We start from the raw sequence: 26,993 nt of genomic DNA, 5'->3' as shown, positions 1-26,993 counted from the left end.
AAACGTGTGACTCATAGAATAGGAATGACCTCCCTCCCGAATAAGACTAAACCAGTCTCTGCCTCTCTTTCTCTCTCTCTCTGTCTCCCTCTTTCTCTCACACACACACACACACACACACACACACACACACACACACACACACACACACACACACACACACACACACACACACTGTCTCACTGTTTAATTTTTTTTTATTTCTTCCACATGGACCAAAAGAGTGTTTCAGTCCGGGGGGATTTCTGCATAATCAGTTCCAGAATCATAAACAGCTCCACTTTCCCAACATTGCTGCAACTTTTCTTTCACTATTCCACAGAAAACCCACAAAAATCGACTTAATCAACTTCAGATGCAAACATGCACAAAGACAAGGCCACAAGAGAAACAAACAAAAGCACATGCATATAAATGCAAACGCACAGATCCACACAGTCAAAGAGCAGATGTACATGTTCATGCTATCTGCAGCATGCACAGATACACCAAATGACTACTCTGAAGGTTATTTACAGGAAAGTCGTAATCTCTCTCTCTCTCTCTCTCTCTCTCTCTCTCTCTCCTCTCTCGTGTGTGTGTGTGTGTGTGTGTGTGTGTGTGTGTGTGTGTATGGGAGTGACACAGTTCTTCCAGATGTTTTCCAGTGCAGCTCCTGAATCTGAAATTCTATATTTAAGAACAAATGAACAGGATATTACATTAAACTTATGATAAGCTGACATTTACTCCCCTTTTCCTTCTTTTTGGAATCTTTTCTCCTCCTTCTCTCCAGATGTGCTTTCTGTACAGACCATGCAGCTGTGAGTCGTTACCTCAGTGTATCATGAACGCGCACAAGGTTGCGCGCACCTCATGCACACATACGATTTGGTCCATGTGCAAAACCTATGTCACTACCAGTGAATTTCGGTGGAAAAAGGTTGTGCTGAGGGCAAGATGGTAGTGAGAGGTCTAATCGCTATGGTCTCAGAAAACAGGAGGGAGGAGGAAATTGGGTTTCAGAAAAACTACAGAGGAGCCAAGACAAATTTCTGAGGAACAGTCCCCCCCCCAAAACATACACACAAATCACAAATCACACAGATATACATGCACACATGCTGCAAATCATACACAGAAATAACATCTCTGCACCATGCAAGTGGGCACACCCATGCACATGCACACAAATAAAAACACATGCAGACAGGGACTCTGTGCAATAATCTGATAAGTTCAGTTTTGGCTCCGGATCTTCAAAAATGACTTTGACACAGGAAGAGATGTATCAAACAGTCCAAACACAAACAGTGTACGTACGTGCGCACAGGCACATATAGACACAAGAATGCACACAGCAAAGATCAAAACAGTGGCTCAAAATCAGGACCACAGGAAAAAAATCTGGAAACTGAAATTCTGTTGCAGTCTGAGTGTGAAGATTTAATATAAAACATGTGTCTCTCATTGAGCCATAGAGAGAAGACCATTTAACATTTGTGTGTCAATGTACTGTGGCTTTTCTGTACATCCAGTGATGAAGAGCAGGATAGAACAAGAAACTTGATTGTAGTGATACAAATCTGACCCCTGAGGGAGGATTTTTCAGACAGGTATTCACTAACACAGCAGGTTCTATTAACTACTTGTATTGAAGTCACTTTAGGTCACACTGTCATTCTGCTGCACCAAAATATGACACAGAATTACTGCTTAGTTAAAGAAAGAAAGCATTTTTTACTTACTGTCGTATTTTTGTGCAGTGTTTGTTATAGTGTATGTCTAACAGTGTACACAATATATATATATACCTGTTGTAGGTTATTAAAGATGTTTATTAAATGATAAATTACATTAGATCTCGATATCAATACAGACAACTCCTAGTATAATTACATAATGATATATCATTTTCTGGTGTACCCTGTTGTAGCCGACTGCACCATATTACTCCTACATATACCATACTATGTTGACTTTGCTGCTACCAACCTCACCATATTACCGTTTGCTTAAGACGGTAATACACTATTAGTTCAAATACAATAGTTGTAGACATGCATGTGTAACTGCTGCTATTGACTGTAATTTAGCATTTTGAGTCCAATTGCTTTGAATGATTTATTTTCTTTATTTATCTGTACTTATTCTGTCCTTGTACTGCTGCAACACCCTAATTTCCCCTCTGGAGGATCAATAAAGGATCTTATCTTAACATTTTACTCACACATTTCTGAGATCAGGAGTCATGACGACATCATTGAAGTTCAACAGGGTAGAAAAATAGGATGTCAGACAATTAGCAGTGTAAATTTCACATTGTAAAATTCAATACATCCAGTAATTCTGGAGATATTTTACACTGGAGAAAAGTGGTGGCCCAATCGACAACACCTGAGAGTCACACCACTAGCATGGCTAAAAGAAAATACAGTGTGTCAAATGGCTGGCAAATGGAGCCAACACAGAAGTAACAAAAACTGCAGTTCCTCAAACAGCCACTTGAGGCTGGCTACAGAACTCTCCATAAGGCCCCATATTAAAAAGTCCAACATTACAGCAGAAATGTTTACAGACTGGTATAAAAAACGGGTTCAGTCTGTATACCTTACAGTATATTTAAGACACAGACAGCTGTTTTCAGTAACCAGCCTCCATTCAGTCGTTGTTGTCATCATCGTCATCAATATTAGCAATTTCTACTAGTATAGTTGCTGCTATTGTTGTTGCTGTCCACCTTTGTCTCTGTTTCTTTCCTTCTCTTTTTACCACCCATCCCATCCCCCTCTACCCCCACTTTCTCCCTCTCTCACCCCAACTGGTCGAGGTAGACATCTGCCCACCTAGAGCCGGAGTCTGTCCGAGGTTACTACCTCTTAAAACAAAGTTTTTCCTTGCTGACGTCGCCAAGTGCTTGCTCATGGTGGGAACTGTTGGGTCTCTGTAAATAATTTTACAAGGAGTCTGGTCTAGACTGAGTTAACGTTTGTAATGAATTGGCCTTATACAAATAAAATAAAATTCAATTCAATTCAGCCTCAGCTCCACCTACACTCCCTGTCTTTGCCTATTTCTTAATTAGCCTGGTGACAGCAAGAGCTGACCACACTAACCCTCACAGCAGTTCTTCAGAAACCTGCAAAATCTAGTGAACGTTTACAGCAGAAAAACTGAACCGTAGTCTGTGTGTTTTTCTTCTTGACATCCCGAAGCTGGTGAAAAAAATGTAAACAAGGGTAATTAACAAGACCTAAAAGTCTACAGACATGCTAGCGGCTCTGTGAGGATGTACTTATGTGCAGTGGTGCCTTGACCTAAATGCTAATGTGAGAATGATGGCGCTATATGAAGAGTCGGGGCATCATTAACATTGAGAGGGTTGCCACCCTTGCACATATGAAAATGCATCTTTGTACATTGGCTTTGGAAGCTACAGATTGCAAGTCTGTGTGTGTGTGTGTGTGTGTGTGTGTGTGTGTGTGTGTGTGTGTGTGTGTATGTATGGACAAAGGTGAGCTGAGACACGCTGGTGTAGCAACCTTTATTGTAGGAGCTCTTACAACACTGCTGAGGTTTTGTATCCTCAGGTAAAAATATCTTCTGTAACAACATGGGTAGAGGCTGATACACTGAGACTAATAGCACCACAGATAATAACAACAGTACAGTGACTCTGGGCCACTCATGACAACAAAACTGAAGGAGTGTGACTTACAGTTGAGGGGATCTAGAGGGGGTGTGTGTCTTTTCTATGTGTGGGTGTGAGGGGCTCACGCATTGAGTCCCATTAGGTTTCTTTTCCAACCTTCAACCGTGACAGATGTTTTCCAACCTTACTAATGAAATATGAAGGTGTGTGTGTATCTGTATGTGCGTGTTTGACAGAGGCCTCTCTCCTGCACAGACAATAAAGAACAGGTTTCTGTCATTCTGTCATTTGAACCAGTGACCTCAGCACAACTGTTTATGGAACCATCGCCCAAGGCTACACATAAAACATCACCTCCACATACATATACATGTAACTGATGTACACACAGGGGTGCTCACACATACGCACACATACAGATACACACACTCGGACAGAATCACACATGTTGAGCCCAGCTGTCGTGTCCTTATTAGTACCAGGTGAAGTGTTGATGGGTTTGTTTGAGAGTCTGCCTGATGTCATGTCCTGCTGTAGGCTTCATGATATAATAGAGCTTTCAAGAGATGTCGGGTGTGAGTTTCCACCAAGTTGGGAACTTGCAACTGGCCTTTTCAATTTGCTTTATAGGGTCAAAACCTAAAATAAAGTGGATCGGCCAATCATGAGCCTGTCTTTGAGGTTAACAGTCATTTAGGTACAGCGATGTATGTTTTAAAATCACAGCTGCGGTTGGTTCACTTACGCTGTTTTTATGTAAAACTTTGACTCCACAAGTCCGACATCACTTGAAAGAGTGGTAAGAGCTACAAAAATGAGTCCGCATTAAACCCTAAAGACAAATCCTTCAAATTGCAGGAGCTCCGGTCCTGGAGAGACAGGAGAGTTTAACCTCAATGAGCCAGTTTCCACCCATGCTAGTTAGCTGAAGTAAGTCAGAGCTCAGGGCCAGGCTAGCTGAAAGTGATGCAGGGATGCAGAATACCTGAGTAGAAATCAGCCAGATCCATTTAAAGGCTAGAAATTTAGTTTTAGTTGTTGTACTGATGGCTCTCCAGGACCGAAGCGTCTCCTTTTCAATGGGAATTTTTACCCTGAACTTTGCCTGCCAGGCAGCAATTTCTCCCAGTTGTGTACTGTCAGAACCAACCCTAAAATGGTTTAGGTTAAAACCATTACTTGGGTTACAGTCTAATGATCCCAGAGTAGGAGATGAAAATTGTACACAACCTGAGATGGTCTGCCTTGAAGGCCTAACTCATGGTAAAAAAGCTCTCCTGTAAACTTAGAATTTAGAATTTGAAGACATTTCCATTTGTCTGCCACACAATCATTTGTCGTTTTGTGACAAAAAGTATTCCAACACAGTGTATGGTAAATGAGTGAGACTGAATATTTGTAATGGAACTAAAAATCTAAAGCGTGTTGGTCCTGTTGTTTGGGGCCCTGCACTCAGGTCATGGCCACCCTGCGGGAGACGGTTTGGGCGAAGACCCCACGGAGCAGAGAGGGGTAGTCTGGTATGCGGAACAGGTGGCGCTGGGCATAGCTGATGTCGTCCTGGCGCCCCCTGCTCACCAGTGTGCGCAGGTTGGCCTCATTGACTTGGCTGCCAACAGCAATGACAAAGAGCTCCACCCCGGCGTCTGCCACCTCACGGACACGCTTCTCCAGCACAGCTTCGGTGATGGCCTGAGACCTGCCATCGGAGAACAGCACCAGCTTCTTCTTGCCTCCCGATGCGTCCCCACGGCCAGGTAAATTAGTGATGGCAAAATTCATGGCCTCTAATACGTTGGTGCCATCATTTTGGAAGACCGCCTCTTCAGCGTGATAAGACAGCAGGGTCAAATTGGTAGTTAACCCCTGCTCCATGCGGGTGCTTCGGCTGTACTGGCCCAGACCCACTCTGACATTGATACCCCTCTTCTTCTCTGCAGTCAGGAAACGCTCGGCCAAGCGACGGACAAAGATCTTGCTTGTCTCAAAGTTCTTCTGGCCCACACTGGCCGAGCTGTCCATCATCATCAAAATATCAGCACTTCCAGAGAAAGAGACTGCAACACACACAGGCACAATACATCTGATCAATAGCTGTTTGCAGTAGGTCAATAAATGATGAATGAATAGATAACAATGTGCTAGCCAAATAGCATTTATCAATTGTGCATTTTACAGGTTGTTTTATTTACATCTCATTTACTCTGCATGATATGTCTTTGTTGTATCTAATTATTTGAATCTACTTTAAACTACCATAGACATAATGTGAGACAGGGAGAAAAGTGTTACCAAAGATATAAATGGCGAACTGGGTAAAGAGCAGTACGATGAGTTAAACGTTAAAAAGAGCGAACCACAGTCCAAACAAAGGTAAAGCTAATATTATTCAAAAAGAAAAACAGACTTACTGGGACATTTGTAGTCTGGGCGCTGCTTATCTGGATGAGAGAACAACAGAAGTTAAGTTTATTTGGAGTTGGTACAAAATATTCAATTGATGGATATGTGTGTGTGTGTGTGTGTGTGTGTGTGTGTGTGTGTGTGTGTGTGTGTTTACCTTGACAGATTTTGGTTGTGAGGTTCTGCAGGAAAGTGTCATCCAGCAGCTCGGCAAAGTTTTCCAGGACAAAGGAAAATCCTGGTTTGGGATCACTCTTACAGACCACGTCCTCAAGCTGCTCCTGGTTGGGCGCACGGCCTGAGTAGTCCTTTACTCCTAAACCACCCACCTGGAGATGAGGAAGGAGGTTTTCAGTTAGCGTATTTGGTCAAAGGGTCTACGAGTGTGGCTGACCGTGTCTTTCTATGTATATTGTACTCACCAGGAGGTCTTTACCACAGAGGACGTTGAGAGGAACCGTGTCCCTGGAAATATCAGAACGTCCGTCGGTAAGAACGATAACGATTCGCTTATCATGCCTCATCAGCTGGATTATGTTGTTCAGAGCAAAATCAAGGGCCTCGCCTGTGTACGTGGCCTCAGCCAGCCAGTTCAAGTCTCTCACTCGCCTGTAGACACACACACATTTTTTAATGAAATGAATGACATTCAAAACATATATAAATACTATATATTCAAATTCAAATACACTTAGCCTATTAGCTGCTTTGCCGGGAATTAAATGAGGGGATTGATATTTCACCGTCTATTCGAGATACATAGGTCTGGATTGTGTTTTAGCCTAGCTCAGCATAAAGAGCAGGGGGAAATGGTACAGCCTCACTAAGCCGGCTGAATGAAAATACATTTTTCAGCCAATCACAGAAGAGTTTTATTTGATTTGTTAAATCTGTACATACGCATAAATATTTAAACTATGTAGTACCTCCCCCAAACCGCACAACATTCTTGTTTTAACATTTCTCTTCTGTGTACATATTGAACAAACGAGATACAATGTGTCAGTTATGTAAAGCGTAGCCTTTAAAGAGAGCCAGGCTAGCTGTTTCACCATGTTTTCAGTCATTATGCTAAGCAAGTTAATCGCCTCCTGGCTCCAGTCCAGATTTTCAGTCTTCTTACGTCACTCTTGGAGAGAAGTGAATATTCACAAAAGTGAACCTACAGTGTAATTTTCTATTTATCATAAAGATGGTAAATACCACAAATGTGTAAATAAACTCTGGAGAAGTTGGAAATAACTTTTTTCGAACTCACTGTTTAAAGTCGGTGAGACTATTAGTGGTGACTCCCAATTGGACAACTTCTTGGGCTTTCGATCCACTGTACTGGACAACACCTACCCTGGACTCATTGCCTGCAAACTGGAAAGAAAAGCATTGCATGGTGACAGTGTGTTTTGGTCTGTGTGTGTTATGTATACAAGCATGTGTTTTCTTCTGTAAACATTTCTGCGTCCCACCCATCCTGACTAATTACATCCAAAATGGAAGAGGAGAGTCATTGGAGAGACATAAAAGCATGTTCCAAAACCAGACAATATCTTTCATTCACACTTTCTATTTTGAGAACTGTTCTCAGAGCAGCATTTCCTTACAGCTCTGAAAACAGTTTTCACAACATTTTTGGTGTAATTCTGAATAAACAACACAATCCACAGAGGTCAAATGTGGGTTATCCTACAGAGGCTGGGAAAAGAGGGATGATTGCAAAATACAGCGTAGTCAGTGTCAAAACCAAAGATAAAGTCAGAGAAGGACATTACCTTGACTTGCTGGTCTTTGATCAGTCTGTCTATGAGTGTGATGATAAAGTCTTTGGCAAGAGCAAAGTTTGTGGAACCAATACTCTCCGAGCTGTCCACAATGAAAGCCAGGTCCATAGGTGCACACTTAGACTCTAGGCACACACACAAAACACACACATAAACAAAATCACAAGAATCACAATAGCAATGGAGCATAAGAAACAATTATGATGATGGCTGTGTATTAGATTTAATACAAACTTACCACAACAAGCTGTGAAGCAATTAGGAGAGGATGGAAAAAAAACACAAATCAAAGTTAATTAACTGTGCAAACCCCCCTCCCCCAACAACATAACCTTCATAACCCTCACATTCTTCAGGTTTTGATTGCATGTTTGGCCAATCAGGCATGGAGTTGAAAAAGGCAAAGTGTTTAACGCAGAATACATGTGGCTTCGTTTCTGTGAGTGCGCGTTTAAGTGTGCAAGAAGTTGAGTGTTTAACTTACAGCAGAGCTTCATGATGATATCCAGAATTTCACATTCCTGAAGAGAGAGGTGGAGTACATGTTACAGTACGGCAATGCACTGTTAAATCACATTACATAACTTTCAAACACACACAACCAGGTTCTTGACTGTTTGAAGCTGATCCAAATAAAAAATATGGTGATATTTTACTTAAAAGAGTGGTCGGTGAAAGGCTACGGGTTTTTGTATCAGGAAATTGGTTGTGTGGCTTTTGACTGAACAAACAGTATCAATTTCAGAATCAAAACTAGCGCAGCCTCAAGGGGGAATTAAGTCTAGGGTACTTAGAGGTCTGGCCCTGTGGCGAAAAAGAGGGTGAGGGTTCAGATAAATGGACTGATTACAATTTTTTATACTCACATCAGTTCCTGCTGGTCCAGGAGGCCCAGGAGGTCCCTAAAGAGAAAAGGAGAATGAGTGAGTAAAGAAGATATAGGCGATTCATCCCCTCTGATAGATGTGTTTATCTGTTTTAAAGAAACTGGCCAGACAAAAGTTTATCTGGTCTGACTTCAGGATGACAAAGCTAGTACTGGCAGTTTTTATTTTAACTGGAATAAAAAAAAGCAGTGATTCTGTGGAAAACCATTATTCCTTTGACTGCAAACCAGAATCGCTCAGTCACTGAAGCCACATCCTGCTATCTATCTGCAACAACATGTGAATCTTCCAAAAGTTCATTTGCCACAGCATTTTTTTCTTCGCTCGACTGCAAGAAAACCATCTGTTTTGTTTTAACAGACATTAAAATGTAAGTTTAAGAGCATTCTTTTCTGCAACAAAGGCGCCAGAGTAGCTTGGATGTGTGCACACAAGCAAACACACACACACAACAGAGAGAGAGACAGAGAGCGACAGAGAGGGACAGCCGTTAATTGTAGACGAGAGAAACTGTCTCAGGAACGCATGACGCAAACTGCTCATACACAAATATGCAGCAGAGACACAAGCCAGAGAAAAGAAGGAAGAAAGGAAGGAGTGGGAGGAAGAGGAGGAGAGGATGAGAGACAGAAAGAGGGCAAGTGAGAAAGGGTAGAGTTTGAGGCCTTGGAGAACATGTCTTTTCACACCATGTTATATTTAGATCTTTTCACATGATCCAATACCACAAGCGTTCACATGCCAGTTGGTGAAAGGGAAAGGGAATCACTCTATCTCTCCAACATACTGTGAGTCAGACTAAGAGATGCCATTTAGGTAAGTAACTAAGGTCCTTCATTATCATGAACACAAGCGCTGTAGTTTATTTTATGTACTGTCCCGGTGCTGTAAATAGTCACTAGAGAACCAAATTTGTATTAATCTACAGCTGAAAATAGTTCCTAACAAATACACTGTTTTCTCATGTTTGAAAGTATATCTTTGTGAAGTCTTTAGTAAGAACAAGACACAGACAGGCTGGTGATGTCTGAAATGACTGCGACACAGACCGACAAACATAGTTAGTTTTGTTGTTTTATTGCCAGACTGGTTCTTTAAATTAATGCAAATTCTAAACATGTACGTAATTGTTTGGAAATGCTGATTCTGCCACTGGGGCAGTGTGTGATCTGACATTTGATATAATTTCACTGACTTTGTTAAGAGTAAAATAAGTGGCTTTATAAATATGTCAATTAAGTAATGTAACTTTCAATTAAGGCAAGCTAGGATAATCTTGGGTTCAGCTAACTTCAAACTAAGTCCACTTTCCACAGCAGATATTTACAAAAGAAAGTAAAATCACCCCAAAAGTATGTTTTAATGTGAGAGAAGTCTGCTTTCCATATGTGGACAACAGTCCCTCCAATGTCTCAACTTGCATACGCATGCACACAAGCCTACAACACACATACACACACAATTAGCTCATGCTGTGGCTTGATGGTTTTCTTACCGGGTTGCCCTCGGGTCCTCTGTGACCTTTGGCTCCTTTAGGCCCTGGAGGCCCTGGTTGGTTGTTCTGTGTAAAAGGAAAAATAATGGAGATTAAGTGAGAGACCTAAGAGTTTCTTTTTCTTAAATAGATATGTATTTGCAAACTACAGGATGGAAACAAATGTTATAGTTATACATACAATTATGTATCAATTTTGAAAATGTACTGCTGTAAACATCAATCACTGACAGCTTTGCGTCCTGTAGGAGCTTTGAAAATTAGAAAGCCTTCATATGACTATAGTCAACTAAATCTCTTCCCTAGCATTACATACAGTGTCAGCCACTATCAGTCTGTAATACAACTTCATTACGGTTTGTTCAACCCTTTGCTTTAAATGTGACATGGTGCTTGATAGTGAAAATGTTTCAATACTGGATTGACTACTGCAAAAAATAATTAAAAACACCAGAAAGCAATGAACACAAACATATTGAATAAAGTCTATAATTGAGCACTGTTGTTTATTTCAAAGAAGTGCAGCACAGCAGTAAAAACTTTGCTACTTACAAATTGCTTGCTTATTAATCTTTGGTTGAACCAGATCTGTGATCTGAACATAAATTAATATAAAGACTGAATAGTTCTACCAAATGGAGCAATGCTAATCAACAAAGAGTTTTGTATGTAGTAAGAGGATTTCTTTCTTTTTGTCTGAGCCAGAAGGCAGAGGGAGCCACTGTGTAAACTGAAACACTGTGTTTATTATAGAACCCTTGCTGCTGTATTTTAGGCTGGTTTTAAATTTTGTTATGCTGCAATTTGGAAGGCCTGAGAACGAAACATCACAGTAATCTAGTCTGAATGACAGATTTGTGACAACAGTGGTTAAACAAATCAAATCAATCAAAATCAAAATAACTTTATTTATCTGTTAGGAACTTCATTTGTGTGAAGGCATCAGTGCAAACACAACACATAACCAGATGATCATCTTGGAGAAATAATCTGGACAACCTGATGGGATAGCAATGTAAATCTGGGTGTCATCAGCATAAAAACATGTATTCATGGAGAATTTTTGAAACAGTAAAGATGGAAATATCTGGTAAAAAATGTGTAACGTAACATTTTTTTCAACAAACTGGACATTTATTGGAAGCATGCATAACTACTAAATCTCAAAATAGCAGCTCCTCGGTGGCTTTTTAATGGAAGCAAATGACTATTTCCAACTACCAACACAGGGGTACTGTGCTAAGTACAAATTTGAAGTACACGGTACTTCAGTACTCCCAGTTTACATTTTCATTTTGGGAGAATTTATATACACTACGTTTCAGAGGAAAATTAAAAATTGTATTTATCTTGTGGCTGTACTTACCAAGTTACTTGGTTTGGACAAAGTTCATAAATTCATATTGTCACTATAATTAATGTATTATTATTTTTTTCTTTCTGCCTTCTTTACTTTTTTCACCATCCCCTTCTACTTCCATTTCTTTTTTCCTTGCTCCTTTTGTTATTTATTCAATTTCTTCTTTATTTCTTCTTTCATTTTCCCATTACCTTATCTGCTCTAGCATCATGAAAATCCCCCAAAGACTATAATTACTGCATTTTCAACTTCAAACACTCTGATGTATAGAACTTGGCCATATCATCAAAGGAAGAGATACAATAACTAAATATTCAATTAATATTTTGATAAAGGCCTATATGAAACGTCTAAAAGACTACAGTATATGTCATATCGACCCTTTATATGTACAGCCAGTCTGAGTAAAGTCTAATAAGTAATCTCAAATCTTGGTTGAGGCCAGGTCTGGCTTAGAGAGAAGCCAAAGCCCCTGCAGCTGCTGTAGTCTGAACCACTGCTGATCGATATGTGATTATGAGCCAGACTGTAAGTGTGGAGAACAACACTGTAAATCAATTTAGGAATATTATTCCGTCTTTAAGTTCCATGTTCCCAGAGATACTGTTACATACACACTACAAAGAAATGTGCGCAATTTGGTTTGAGGAAGACTGTGGACAGCTGCAGGGAATCACAAATTAATGCAAAATTTCAAATTGAGAGCGGATACCACGCATAATAGAGGTATGTTCCAGAGACGGCTTTAAAAACATGCTGATTCAAGGGTAGCGGCTGTTTTAAAGAACGTATTATTTACTCATGTACAATATTAAACCCTTTAAACAAGATTATCTGTTCAAAAGGGTTGCATGTATTCTCTTCACCAAGAACTGATACTGTAACAGAAATGTGACTCTGTCCTCAAATCCTAGGGAGGATTCATAGATAAACTTTAGCCAGTTTAGTCCACACACAGTTCATCTCCTCTCTGCTCTAAACACATTGTAATTGGTAGTCACATAGATACTTATTTGCAGCTCAACATGCCATACAGAAATGAGACACAGTGAGGTCAAGAGGGCAGGCTGGCACTGTAAAGTCACAAATCATCACAATAAACATTTTTTGCTCTTTGATCTGAGATGGAAGCCAACTGATCTGCACTGCTGCATATACAACCATCTACATACAGTGGACAGATATGAAAGAAGGGAGAAGGTAATGCCTACCACCTGGCTTTTAACACACACACACACACACACACACACACACACACACACACACACACACACACACACACACGCACATAGTTGCTGTCAGCCTTGAACACACACACACACACACACACACACACGCACACATACACAGACTGTTCCAATTACTGCATTCTTAACTTCAAACACTCTGATGTATAGAACTGGGCCATATCATCCACACAGTTACACACACAGACACACACGTCCTGACCTTGATTTTATAGCATCATATATGACGACATATAGCCAGATGTGACTGTGTGTCATACCTTGTTGGTTCTGTATCAATTATCATTCCAAAGTATGTTAAGCTAAAAAGTCAAAAAGGTTGAGAAGTCAAAAGGTCTATCTCCACCTTTATCTTCTCTATCACGTCCTCGTCTATAACCTCCTGTCCCCTCTGGCCAGAGATAATGCAGGCAACAAGGTACATGCCTGTGCGGTGTGAAAATATTTAAACAATTTATATTAGCTGCTCGAAAATCACAATGAAGCCAGTGGCATTAGACTCTGTGAAAATGTTGTTGGCTAGTTTGATGTCTCATGATTTTAAGTCAAACTGGTGACTGTTTCTTCAGCTGTACGGTCCTAAACGGTGAGCGGACGATTGTAAAATTTGTAGGAACAAACAAGTGATTGTTTGAAACAGATATAACGGCTTATTAAAAAGAGAAAAAAAGAGATGAATGAATGCCTCTGAGGGTAAGAGGATTGTAATGGATTCATTTTTTCCATTGAGACAGACAAAAATGGCATCTTATTATGTACTTTTATAAAGGACTTAGTCATGGACTAACCAATGGTCCAGCAGCAGAGGGGAGATTAGTCTGATTTCGTTTAAGGCAATACTTCTACATTTTGGGATATGCACTCATTCACTTTCTTGCTGAGAGTTAAATGAAAAGATTAATACCACTCTCATATCTGTCTGTTAGATGTGAAGCTTAGCTTAGCATAAAGACTGGAAGTATCAAAGACTGAAGTGTAATAGTGATAAGCTGCGGTTTTATGGGGGTTATGCGGCAGATTTTTAGAGGTACTGCTCTGTACTGTACCTCTGTAAACTCACAACTCTTCATCTGAACACTTTAGAGGTGCAGGTGGGCGGGTTTCAGACAGAGTCAACCTAGCTGGTGTTAATCCAAGCTAACCAGCTGCTGGCTGCAGCTTCATATTTAAGGTATGAGAGTGGTATCAATCTTCTCAACTACCTTTCGCCAGAAAAGTGAATAAGCATATTTCCCAAACTGTCAATCTATTCCTTTTAGCAAATGTACTGCCAACAAAGAGGCATATATTTCAATAAAAATACATATCAAGAGAATGTAAAAGTGGAGCTCATTAGAGAACCATATGGGCGATTACTGACAACCACTTTCCAAAACTTAAGTGCTAGTTCGTAGACTGACTGAGGCAAAGTGCTAATTATTTATATTTCGGTAAAAGAACCAGCCTAGAAAAAGGAGCAACAAGTAGGATCTACAGGTTATTGTGAAGTTTCCAAAACATTTTCCTCTAAACTGACTCATACATGTTTTGAGTTGGTGATTTGGCACTCTATAATCAAGCTGAGGATTATGGTCCTTTATCACAGCTGTAGAATCAGTTACAGAGGTTATGGGTTGTTTCCTCCATGCTGCTGTCACTCCTCAGGGACAAGCAAAAGATGGAAAAGCTAAACAGTGTGGTCACTGGGTGTATCATATTTCTGCATCTAATCCCTCCCCGTACTCCAGTAACACAAAAGTCTTGATGAGTGGTAAACTGATCTGACACCGTAAATCCAAAGTGTGGCTCCTCTTGAAGAGGTCAGGGTGCACTGATTCAAAGGACAGAAAAGTCCAAACATGTGCAGAAATGTTTATGCCATAAAATGCGGACCTTGGAAATGCAATAATTTGAATGTAAACATGATGAAGTTGAACCAGGGGTTAAAGTGTTAAAACTGGTACGCTACATGGACACGGGTGATCACACACGTACCATTTCCACACACATGCACATTCACACACAACGAAAGAGTAATGCAGTCCCTTCATCGTTTCTGCTCATTTCCTGGTATCCTTGACAACGACATATACACAGCTGCATCAGCTCAAAGCCCTCTTCCCCAAAGACACACACACATACACATACACACACATAAAATGTGTTCAGATCTATTTGAGAAAGCATTTCCAGCTGCACAACAGAAGGCGAGCTTGAGAATGGATGGATGAACGGAAAAAAATAAGACTAGTTAAATTAGAGCCTAATGCAGAAAAACCAAATGAAAGATTTGAATTTAAAACAAAAACACATGATTATGGATTATTATTATGTGTTAAAACAGAGCAATAAAAATGAAATATGTAAATGTGCCCATAAATTAGGACATGTGACTCACATCCTGTCAGTGCTCTCTGCCAGGAAGGGATTGAGGAGAGATAAAATGAGATCAAGAGCGAAAAATAACGAGACAAGTCAGAGGGAGACTCACATCGGGGCCTGGATCTCCGGGTTCTCCATCATCTCCTTTGGGTCCAGGGGTTCCATTGCCACCCTGAAGGTTACATAGCAAATGTCAGAAGTTGACATGGGCATGACAATTGATTTTACACAGTTGGCAGTGAACTTCAAACATAGATGCTCATATTTAGTGTTGATGTGTAAATGTAAACTAACTTGTGTCCGCCCAACATCTGGTTTCTAATAAAAGTCCAACTTAAAATAGAAATTTAAAGGATAACTTACAGGCTCACCGGGTTCTCCGCGGGACCCAGGATAACCCTGAAAAAGATATAAATGTTCAGAATATACATATTTACACAGAGCAAGGTGTGTCGTACGGGACATAAATCAACATATACCTGGAAACCAGGACAACCTGCAGTGCCATTTCCTTGGACACCATCTTCTCCCTGAAATTCAGAAAGAGAAACAGTTACAGTTCAATCAGCACACATGCACAAACCTCATGGCAGGGAATATGATGGATGGCACACATCTGTCATTCCCCCTCCCTGTCTCCCACACTCACCCTCTCTCCCATCTGGCCTCTGTCTCCCGGAGCTCCTTTGATTCCTCTCGGCCCTTTGGGTCCCTGGGAGAAGAAAGGAATGTTGAGATTATAAACTTGAATGTATTTATTGAAACTCCATGTATATGTTGTCTTTTTCTGTCTTATATCTACGTTGAACTGGCTGTGAAAACAAATCTCCCTCTGGGACGACAAAGTCTAAATCTAATATGAAATGTGACATGACATATGTTTGTTGAAAACATTTGGATCTTGTCAAGACACTGTATGTGTGTGTGTGTGTGTGTGTGTGTGTGTGTGTGTGTGTGTGTGTGTGTGTCTGTGTGTGTGCGTGTGTGTGTGTGTGTGTGTGTGTGTGTGTGTGTGTGTGGTGAGAACAAGAACAGTCCACATGGCTGAATGACTTAACTATTTACGTAACAATCACAATCTGTTACAGGTTACTGCTCACTGATTGCCGAGATACTTTAAAGATCTTATAATGGTTGGTAATAGTTCTAATATACATGACTGATGAATGTAACAGCTTTTTCATTGCAGTTGCTACAGTAAGCTGCACATTTTAATGGATTTTAGAGGTATATCAGGGGCACTTAAGTTGGAAATCTTATGTTTAAATAATCTTAAATCCCCTGAAACGCAGTTTAAAATCTTTACTATTTCTCTTCAACATTACGTATTCATGACTAAATAAAAAAAAATTGAACACTCTTTGGTTTCAAAGCTTAGTTATCTGTAATATTATACATTCATGACTAAATAAGATAATAACAAGTTTATAAAAACTCTTTAGGTATTGATTATATAATAATGTATGTATAACACATGAACTAATCTGTTCATCGGGACTGTGTGGTTGTGGTTTGATCAGACTTGATTAACAGTGACCAAACAACAAACTGACTGTCGTCAAATTCTGATTCAAATGTTGCTAAATCCTGATTGGTGCAAGTTCATGACCCCTTTTTCCAACTGAGCCCCTCCCACTTGAAACACATGAGAGGAGGTCAGACAGAAACACAAATACCAAAATCTGTCATGTAAAATAACCAGAACTGGCAGATAATGTGTTCAAGTATGACGATGTCACTAATATTAAGAAGCTGAGTTAATAGGTTTTCATGGCCTTTAAGAATATGCACGCTCTGTGAGTTTGTGTGTGTCCTGTTCCACTCACTTCTGGTCCAGGTGCGCCTTCATCTCCTCTGTAGCCAGGAGGCCCGGGTTTGCCGCTCTCGCCCTGGAAAACAACAACTCTGTTAATTAGACACTGTTAAAAACACTTGTCTAGCAAAAACAACCACATAAAGTGCACTCAGCTGACAAAGAGCTTTGACACCAACCAATCTGAACACAAGCTACAACACAGAGACCAAGTCCTGCCCAACATTTGTTCACTGATGGCATTCTGTTCACACTCTTTGGCAAACAAACAAATCTGATGACCAGTGGCTAGTGAAACAAGTTAACCTGAAAAGGAATTGACCCTAACCTTAATTGACTTAAGAGTTACTTTTTTAGTTACAGTTTTAAGGACTGTTCTGTCTCGCCAGGGGTCAGGGGTCCAACAGACCTGAAACCCCACGCAACAGTGATGTCACGGTGTCCTGGACTACATTTCTACATCACTGCATCAAAGTGAGAAGTTTGACCACTGGAGGTCAGCAGTCATTTCTTTTAATAGTAACATCCTCACTACAGTAAAGTAGTTGCTGATCGCTGCTTTAATAACTGCTAGTAGATCAATCTGAAGTTCCGCATAATGCATCATTATTCTTTTAATGTATGTTTTTTCAGTAAAAGTGACATGCTGAGTAAATTCAAAACTGCTCCCATCAGAATAAGATCAGAGTTTGTCAATATGTGGTCAATTTAATGTATTTAAATGTCCTGAGCAATGTCCACAGATCAGCCGCTAGCATCATGCAGTATAGCTTCCCACTAGCCTGTTGAAGTTTCACACAGTTTTTAATATGTTAACACAACACTCCAACATTGGAGAAGAAATGTTTATTTGGAATCAGATATTTATTACTGAGGAAACTGTTAAATGTGGAAGTTAGCTCTCTCAAAATCCTTCCAAACCTGTCTGATTTACACATTGCATCTTGTGCATAGAAAGCAAGGCGTTGTAGTTTACAGAAGGAGTTAGCTTTTGGATCGGCACTATTTCCTAGCCAACAACAGCTGGGTCCAGCTGCTGCATGCATCCTGTCACCGACTTTGCAAATGGAACAAAGCACTAGAATGTAAGCCCGTGTTTCCACTGCAAAGCTAGGCAACAACGGACCTATCTATGTGCTGATGCACAGAGGTGAAATTAATATTGTTCTTGTCATTGTTTGACTCTAGGGAATACCAATATTTGCTAAAATGTCACAGTTTTACTATAATTTCAAGTTAATGTTGACAAAAAAACATAGCTAATGTGTTTTAATTAAGTGTAATATAGTATAGTGTAACTGACAGTGTTTAATGAGTGCAAATTATGTCTGGCACATTACTGTAACCTGAGGATACAGTTTTTTCCTGAATGTATGAGGTAGGCCCAAAATGTCAGTTATTCCATGTTTTTTTGTATTATTCAGTTTGGTCACTATTCATTCAGCTCTGATGAGGGAAGGAGGCAGCACAAAAGAGCCATTGAAAGTTCTGACATCACGGAGGTTACCACAACTAACGCTTGTAACGTATTATTATTATTACACTGCCTGGTGCCTTATTAAGAAAACCATACTGAGGCTTTGGCTGGGGCAGACGGAGAGAAGAACTGAGTCAGAGGGGAAAGAGTGAGTGTTGATGTTCCCAGGAAGAGTAAAAACTGAGAACGAGAGAGGGGAGATGGAGCATGCAAGGAGTGGTCAGCACTCTGGGGCAGCAGCCAGGTTCTCCACTGTTCAAGCTTCTGCACAATGTACTCCCCCCTAAACTAGAAACACTGATGCTCACATGTGCACGCACACTAGAAAGCATGCACACACTCGGGCACAAGTTCCCCTCTCCAACTGGAAAAAAAACGATGAGAGAAAAGTGGGTGGTTCGTACTTACATCCAACAGTCTAACCAATGGTGGTACTGTATACTAGAGCTCCTGTGGGTGTCTATGTACGTGTGTGTGTGTGAGTATATTGTGAGTATATTTGAGTGTGTCTTACGGGGTCTCCGTTGGGGCCAGCTGAGCCCTCCCTCCCCTGTTCTCCACGGGGTCCAGGCTCCCCCTGGCAAGGAAAAGAACAAATGTATCAAAGCCACCTAAAGTTGACAGTAACAATAGACAAGTAAAGCAGGCAGAGCCAAGATTTAAAAAAAGTCAGTAGGAGAACATGGGGATAATATAAAAACAGTATGAGTTTCATTAAGGTCACTGTGGTTGCACTCAATAAGCCAAACAGAATTTCCCATGAATATTTAAGAAAGAGGTGCTAAAATCAGACTGAGGGGCAACTTATCATCCCTCCTCATACTTATCACTTACCGGCTCTCCTCTTGGACCTCTGTTTCCACGGGAACCTTGCTCCCCCTTCTCTCCATTGGCTCCCTACAAGGAATTTTAAAGATGTCAACACATATTTTGGCCGTTGTTACACACAAACACTTAAAGTCAGTTTTAATCATATTTACTCTCTCGCCACGTGGTCCATCATTTCCCGGTGGGCCCTGAAACACACACACATAGCAGGGTATTAGACAAAGCATTACAGATCACAAAGTAGATTTTACTGCTGTTGTTAGGAGCTTTATCACTTACATCATCACCGCGCTCTCCTTTGTCCCCATCGTTTCCGGGAGGGCCCGCTTCACCCTGTCACAACACAGACATTTACAGATGTATCATATTTCCTGCTTCTTGTGATATGCTCTGCATATATCCGTCTTATGTCATCATTCTTTCTTTCTCTTTGCACTGACTTACCTGAGGTCCCGGTGGGCCGTAGTTTCCTGGCCTTCCTACGTCGCCGTCTCTTCCATCATCTCCCTGAAATAAGCACACAGTGTCTCATTACAAACCACTAAAAGGCAATTTGGAATCTTAAACAGCACAAGTATTTTTGTTTCATATCGTACTTTATCTCCTTTAAGTCCATAAGGACCAGGGTCTCCCTTTGGTCCAGGATCTCCCTGGTGGCCCTGGAAGCAGAAAACACAGACACAGTTTAAACACATGACCATTAGCAGCTGAAGCCACAACACTTCATCTTAGAGGCCATTGCGTATGTACGTGTAGGTATGCGTGTGTGTTTGTTTACAGTATGACTATATGGCTTCATTTAAACAATCTGACAGCAGAGAATGTAAACCGAGCAGTGATTAAGAGCCAAGGGCCTCAGTCTGCCTTCCCACAGGGGATCCAGACGCAAGATGTGATGCTGATCAGGTCCACACCACCAATGACATTCCTAAACATGCAATTTTGCCTAATGGGTAATCTGTAAACAGTGTGGCTGAGCCTTAGGCAGATACGGAAGTGGCCTGTCTGAGTGTGTGTGTCCAATCAAGAGGGAATATAAGAAATCAGAATAGAAAGATAGAGAGTGTGTGTGTTTGTGCTAACACCTATACATCTGATTGTATTGGTTGGTTGGTGTGTAACATTAGTGTGAGTGGAGCTAAGTTGGATTATTCCAAGATTGAGTAAACAACTCACGTCTGAACCGGGAGATCCTTTACAGCCAGGAAGACCAGAGAAACCAGCTTCACCCTATTTTGAGGAAAACCAGAGATACATATCTTAAACAACCTGATGGAATCAGCAAAAGACAGTCCGATAGCCAGAGCTGTATGATTTGGATGTTCATGTCTGTAACTCACCTTGCGTCCATCAGTTCCATCCCTTCCTCTTTGACCTTTGTCTCCCTGAGAAAGAGAGATAGATATAAAGACGATAGAGAGTGAAAGAGGATAAAAGTGATAGAAGATCCATTAGCTTTCAGAGCAATCACAGACAGGAAAAAATCATTCTGAAGGCAACTGTAAGGAAGAGCTCACCTTGTAGCCTTTGTGTCCTCTTTCACCCTGTGGAGAACACACAAAGCATTAGTTAGCCATGTCCATCAAATCTACAGCACAGTAATCCTGGAACATATACTGAATTCTGTAAGTATACTTTTTGTATTCTGATAGTACCTTTTCTCCTCTGCCACCACGGTCTCCCTGGAAACATAAATACACACATCATCAGCAAAGTGATCAATGACCAACATGAAATACTATGCTCAGACTGTTTCCTTGCTTACGTAAACTTGTTTCTAGGTCCTAAAAATTTATTTGAAGCTAAAAAGGTGGATAAGGGCTCATCCTTTCATATATTTTTACATTTGCAATAGCTTGCTAAAGAGATAACAAGAATAAACTGAATTGAGAAACTGACCCTTATCTTAAGACTATAACATGAACAATATGTAAAACTGTAAAAATTACAATATATATGTTTTTATAAGATGTAACCCATTACATATGTAAATATAAACTATGATAGTGTTGTATTATCCATTACACACAGCTTTCTCATGCATCAGTGCTGCTACTGAATCTCTTTAGCATCCATTCACATTTAAAAAGTCTCTCTTGTCACTTCAGTATAAAGAATATCACTTGTGTTAACTTAAGTGCACTCTACCTTCATTCCACTGTAACCAACAGGACCAGGATCTCCAATGCTGCCCTGTAATATAGAGAGAAACATTAGATCATCAGAATGACACCTCTTTCAAGCCTGAACGACAAACCCAAAGTGATGATTGTGTTGTCCTTTTGTATGCGTGTTTGTATGTTGTGGATAGTGTTGCTGGTGGTTGTGTAGGAGGACGAGGGTGGACATCACGTACCATGTCACCAACATCTCCTTTCTCTCCTGGCATCCCTGGTCTACCTGTTTCTCCCTGTAGAGAGGAAAAAAGATGAAACAATGTATGATGATGAAACCTGTACATTTGTGCATTAAGGTACATTGGGTTTCTGACATCATTTGTTTTTGCTATCACACCTTTGCACCGATGTCTCCGTCTGGTCCTTTAGGACCTCCTTTAGCCTGCAGACAAAACAATAAGATAATAATGGTGAAACAATTGCTCCAAAAAAAAAAAAAATTGAGATGATGAATTTATGTTGGCAGTAGAATATAATAAGGGGTTTACTTACATTGCAGTCGAACGAGCAACACTGGGAAAAAAGGAAAGAAAGATTATGAACAAAGCAGGAAAAGTGTCTCTATGTCTCTATATATGTGCGAGCATTATTGGCTACTTTGATTAAATTGAAATAGGAGACATAACCCTATTTTTTCTGGTCTGAAATTAAATACCTAAATATCATGTTCAACTGAATTTAACGTCACCATGTTTGACTGTCAGACGACAGTAGGGCTGGGCAATATTTCCACTATTTAAGACATATCTGCAGGGAATTTGTTGGAGACACAACAGTCAGCAAGATTGTGAATATCACTGCAATCTCAGTTGGCTTTTCATGTGTTCATTTCAGCTTCCTGTAGCTGCCCTGCCTGACCCCTCCTTGTTTCCTGAGTGTAAGAGAGTTTAGCAGAGTTTACATGGCAGCAAAGACCAGCAGCAACAAAACTTAGCCAGCAACTCAGACCGAACAAGAGGAATGTAATGACCTAAAATCTAAAAAGACAACAAAATCCCAGACTCTATAAACATCCTCACTATATTAGAAGATTTACTACACTAAGGTTTATAAACTTTTAGGAGATGACATTTAGCCAGTATACAACTATTTGTCTTAATCTAAGCTGCATCAGCAAAACTCAACAGAAGCGATTCTGATGTTGGGATGATTCGGTAAAAAAAACAGATCGATTAATAATCCCTCAGTTTAAACAATTCAGTAAGTAAGTAATAACAAACTACAAACTGCCAAAAAGTTGGGCAATATCTCAGCCATATTGCCCAACCCTGAATGAGAGCAAATCCAATCCTTGGGAGCTGAAATACAGTTATGTATGCACAATTACTGTGTAACTGCTCATTTAAATACCTTTAATTACATACAAAAACATGAAATTAATTTCCTTTAAAAAATGTCTTAAAGAGACATACCGTATCCTTTGTCTCGTTTGTCTGAAAAGATGGAAAGAAAAAATAGATGTTAGTTCAAACTCTAAATATTTCATTTTGTTTGTGGAGAAGAGGAAAGGAGAGGAGAGGAGAGGATACATACGATCATATCAATGATGGTTCGAATGGTTTCCATCTTGGTGGATCTGGAGTCGTCTGCAGCAGTAAAGTTCTGTCTGTAGTTCTGGTCTGTGGCAATGAGTAACAGCCTGGTGTCCTGAAGAGACACAAAATACAAACATCATCACAAGCCTGAAAGCAGCACCTAGAGTACAACACACTTTCTGGTGAACTGTAAGTGACTGATGAGACCAATCTCTAAAAGCCATGAAATATTGTGACATTATGATTTGCTATGCTGTCGTTACTGTTGTCGTTTTCCTTGTTGTCCCTCAACTTTACTTCACTGTATTTTACATAATTCATACCTTCATTTTAATACAAATGTGTGTGTGTGTGTGTGTTTTGTACCTCCTGGTCAGGTGTGATGGCGACAGCGAACACTTTGACTCCGTGTTGCTTGGCTTCATTAGCAGCCTCCTGCACGCCTCCGCATGGCTCTTTGTAACCAGTAATAGGATGGCCATCAGTCACTACCACGATGTACTTGTTCTCATGATAGTGGGAGCCACTGCATGCAGGCAGACACACAAACACACATGAGGAAATGATATCACACTTCTTATTACTTAATCTGTGTATAACTGTATATGTGCGTTATTGTTACCCAACGAGCAGCTCAGCAAGGCCCCTCTTGATGGCACAGTCAGTATATGTGCCTTTGCCGATGTAGTCGATGGCACTGATGCTATCCTTCAGGGCCTGGCGTTCAGTCGCCAAGTCACTCAGCTCTCGTACAAGGATGACTTCGTCACTGTAGTGCAGTGCTCCTGAGTTCCATGTCAGGGTGCGATCACATCGGTGGCGCCTGCATAAATAGAGGTGGTAAAGGACCAGAGTGTAGGATTTGGTGGAAACTATGGTGTTTACAAAACACGCAAAAGGCCCTATCTACAGACAGTGTTTGGTTTGTCCATCCTGGGCTACTGTAGAAACATGGCGGATTAACATGGTGGACTCCACAGAAGAGGACCCACTAACTCTGTAGATAAAAACAGCTCATTCTAAGGTAATGAAAACACTACGATTCCTTTTCTTTCAGGTGATTATACACTAGATCCTCCTCAATGTTACACACTGGACCTTTAAGTTGCAGTATCCAAATAGGACAGACAGGCAGTGGTGGAAGGTAACTAAGTACATTTACTGTACAGTTTTGAGGCCACTGTTCATTTTTTACTACTGTCAATTTATCATACAGTTTCAGTTACTAATTACTTTTGCAGATTCCAATTTTACATACAAAACCTGTGATGATGACCAAATACAATATTATGCATTAAAAATTACAATCAGTGATGGGTGTGGTCAGAAGCTGTACATGTAACCACACCCAGCTGTGATGTCACAGTGTCTTAGAGTACACCTGTACATCACTGCTGCAAGGTGAGAAGTTAAACCACTGGGGGTGTTAAGTTACTGTTTGACGAACATTTTGAACAAAGGACTCTTACTTGTAATGGAGTATCTTTCCACTGTGCTATTGCTGTTTTAAGAGTAAAGGATCTGAATGCATCTTCCATCATTGAATGTATGTATGTATGTGTGTGTGTGTGTGTGTGTGTGTGTGTGTGTGTGTGTCTTACATGTTCCTGAGTTCATCTATGAAGCGATTGGTGAATGATTTGATCTGGTCAATATAAAAATTGGGAGGGTTCTGTCTGAGGGCGACACTCTCAGATGTATCCAGCACAAAGAACAGGTCAACCGGACAATCTGCTCACAGAACAAACAAACAAACAAACAAACAAACAAACAAACAAACAAAAGATGGCTGTAAGACAAATATTATCCACTGAAGAACCATAAAACTGCTAAAATAGCACACTCAAAGTGAAATCTATGTGTTAATGAACCAGTATGCATTTATAATAAGTCATCCATCCATTAATTCAAGTGGGCACAGGTATCACTACTGCAGCACTGGAGGCCTACATGATGCTGCTTGGAGCATCCCTGCATCACACTGGGTGTCATGGAGCTCACCTGACCCAATCTATCCATCTTCATACAGGTAGATCTGTACAGGTGTGGGCCTGTACTCATAGCATGGCTGTCTGCATATACACCTGTAGTGTAACTGTTGCACAGCACCTTGGCAGGGAAGCAGGTCTGAGGTCCCAGTACCTGCTTTGGTTCTTGTCTACATTTATCACTGTGGCATCCAAAGCACTGCTATAGATCTTAGTCAGCATCACACCCAACGGGTACTATTCAGGCCCATTGAGACTGCCGAACCAAACAAGGGCCTGCTCAAGGAGGGCTCAGCTTCTGTCATCCTCTGATCTTAGTTTCAGTTGTTATTGCATCTGTGCTGCTGATTGGTAAGGCTTCGCAGACTTCGGAAAGTACGTAACCCAAAGACAATGAACATCTGGACTGTAGCTCTTGCAGCAAACATCATCAGTACATGGCATGTTACATTCAAACAGCTTTACATGTAAAATAATGCCATAAACACCGGATACTCGAGCATTTTCTTGGAAAGTAGAACATATTTTTTAGCAAACTTACCCGCAAACTTGTCTCTTTGGTTTTGCGCTTGCGCTCCAGCCAGGAGAACGCAGAGCAGCGCGAGGAGACCACGGAGAGTCTCCATGGTTAAACCGCAAAAACACTAAAAATCGAGAGAAAGACAGCTCCCCAAACAAAGACCGAACCACTACGGCCCCGAGTCCGGTACCTCTAAACCGATTCGGCGAACTTTTGGCGATCCAGCGCACTTTCTCCGAGGCGAGAACCAGAGCGCGCAGAGGAGGACCAGAGCGCACTGCGAGGGAGGAGGAGACGTAGGAGGAGGAGTTCACGCGCTTTCTTCAGGGACGATTATTAGGAATAGACGAGAGCGCGCACGGGCCGAAAGTTTACACAAAATCCCTGATATGCCTGCTTCCTTAAAAGGGGTCCACAGGGACATGATTCTCTGAAATAAACCGGCTGACTGTGAGGGAGGCGCTGATATGCACAGATTGCGCTTTTTTTTTCTTTGCATGCAGGAGCTGATATGTTTTAATGTTTTAGAACATGTATAAGTAGAAGCTTTTGTAGTTTTCCTTTTCACTCACACAGTTAGGACCCCAACCAGCATGTGCCATGTAGAAATGAAAATCGAGAAATAGATGCACACTGGAGTATTTCATCAAAGTTAATGAAAAGCAGCTGACGCACATCTTGGAAGCATTTTTTATTCTCTTTCTGTGGAAGTCTCGTCTTTTTGGGGAAGGCTGGGGGAGTCGGGGGAGTTGGACTACATCTGGTTGACTTTGGCGTCCAGACCTGACCTGAACATAAAATCAAGACAAGAGGAGGAGGAGGGGGAGCTCTTTACTGCCCTTTTCCTCGGAAGCAGGAGACACAGTGCCATCTAGCGCTGTTTGTGGGCCGATCCTGGAGAGGGCTTTGGAAAGAGTTTCGGGGTGCAGTGAGACACTTCCATGGAAGGAGGCAGAGAAGTGTAGGCGTGGAGTCATTTGGCAAGGTGTTGATGGGGGTGGATGTTGCACGGTTGCCGTGGACATACATCTGTGTGTGTGCTCAAACTGTGGGACTGCAGGGAAGGTCTGGCCTGGACTCAGATTTTCCACTGAGATCACTGTTTTAGAGAGAAAAAATTGTGTTGAGAACCGGGGGGAGAGAGAGAGAGAGAGACGGGAAAGAAAGGAGAAAAGGAGGGGCGAGGAGGGGGGGGCATCTGGTAATGATCTGTGTTTATTAGCAAGCTCTCATAGTAAATCTATTGGCTTTCTGGCAGCTGTGGGAAGTGTATAAATTGTGATGCATGCATATAGAGATGTCTCAATACCAGCCGTCAGGAATACATTACTCGTTAGTCAAGCACTTGGTGACTGTTTTCAGTTTTCACAAATATGTGAGCAATTTTGATCAAAAGAAGTCCTAAAACTGGCAGGTTGGATTCAGATTACTGAATTATCTCACTTAGAAGTCATTATCTCCTCCCCTCGCCCCAGGACATAAACATAGGATGCTTC

General features: G+C 41.0%; 1 protein-coding gene across 1 annotated transcript; it reads right to left on the bottom strand.

Moving 5' to 3' along the window:
- Positions 1–3,509: 3,509 nt before the first annotated feature.
- Positions 3,510–25,784, bottom strand: col6a1 (collagen, type VI, alpha 1). The gene is made up of 35 exons (XM_051406980.1): positions 25,519–25,784; positions 24,591–24,720; positions 23,612–23,812; positions 23,356–23,515; positions 22,988–23,101; positions 22,867–22,887; positions 21,947–21,967; positions 21,792–21,836; positions 21,634–21,687; positions 21,426–21,470; positions 20,933–20,959; positions 20,795–20,821; positions 20,618–20,662; positions 20,454–20,507; positions 19,874–19,936; positions 19,722–19,784; positions 19,557–19,610; positions 19,430–19,465; positions 19,284–19,346; positions 18,964–19,026; positions 16,986–17,048; positions 15,809–15,871; positions 15,639–15,689; positions 15,523–15,558; positions 15,269–15,331; positions 10,192–10,257; positions 8,676–8,711; positions 8,294–8,330; positions 8,048–8,056; positions 7,801–7,934; positions 7,293–7,399; positions 6,457–6,643; positions 6,192–6,363; positions 6,043–6,072; positions 3,510–5,688 (listed from the first exon to the last, which is right to left on the bottom strand). The coding sequence occupies exons 1-35, from the start codon at positions 25,601–25,603 to the stop codon at positions 5,084–5,086; spliced, it is 3,030 nt and encodes a 1,009-aa protein (XP_051262940.1). The 5' UTR covers positions 25,604–25,784; the 3' UTR covers positions 3,510–5,083.
- Between the last annotated feature and the right edge of the window lie 1,209 nt (positions 25,785–26,993).

Source organism: Dicentrarchus labrax, unplaced genomic scaffold (assembly GCF_905237075.1).
Source record: "Dicentrarchus labrax unplaced genomic scaffold, dlabrax2021, whole genome shotgun sequence".
Classification (NCBI taxonomy): Eukaryota; Metazoa; Chordata; class Actinopteri; family Moronidae; genus Dicentrarchus; species Dicentrarchus labrax.
Note: the sequence above shows the minus strand (reverse complement) of the source record. Positions and strands in the feature narration are given on the sequence as shown.

Coding starts and splice junctions, on each gene's coding strand:
- col6a1 (XM_051406980.1), bottom strand. CDS start 25,603: ATGGAGACTCTCCGTGGTCTCCTCGCGCTGCTCTGCGTTCTCCTGGCT. Junction 15,690..15,808: donor GAGGCCAGATGGGAGAGAGG/GTGAGTGTGGGA, acceptor TCTGAATTTCAG/GGAGAAGATGGTGTCCAAGG. Junction 6,644..7,292: donor AGTCTCACCGACTTTAAACA/GTGAGTTCGAAA, acceptor GTGTGTCTACAG/GCGAGTGAGAGACTTGAACT.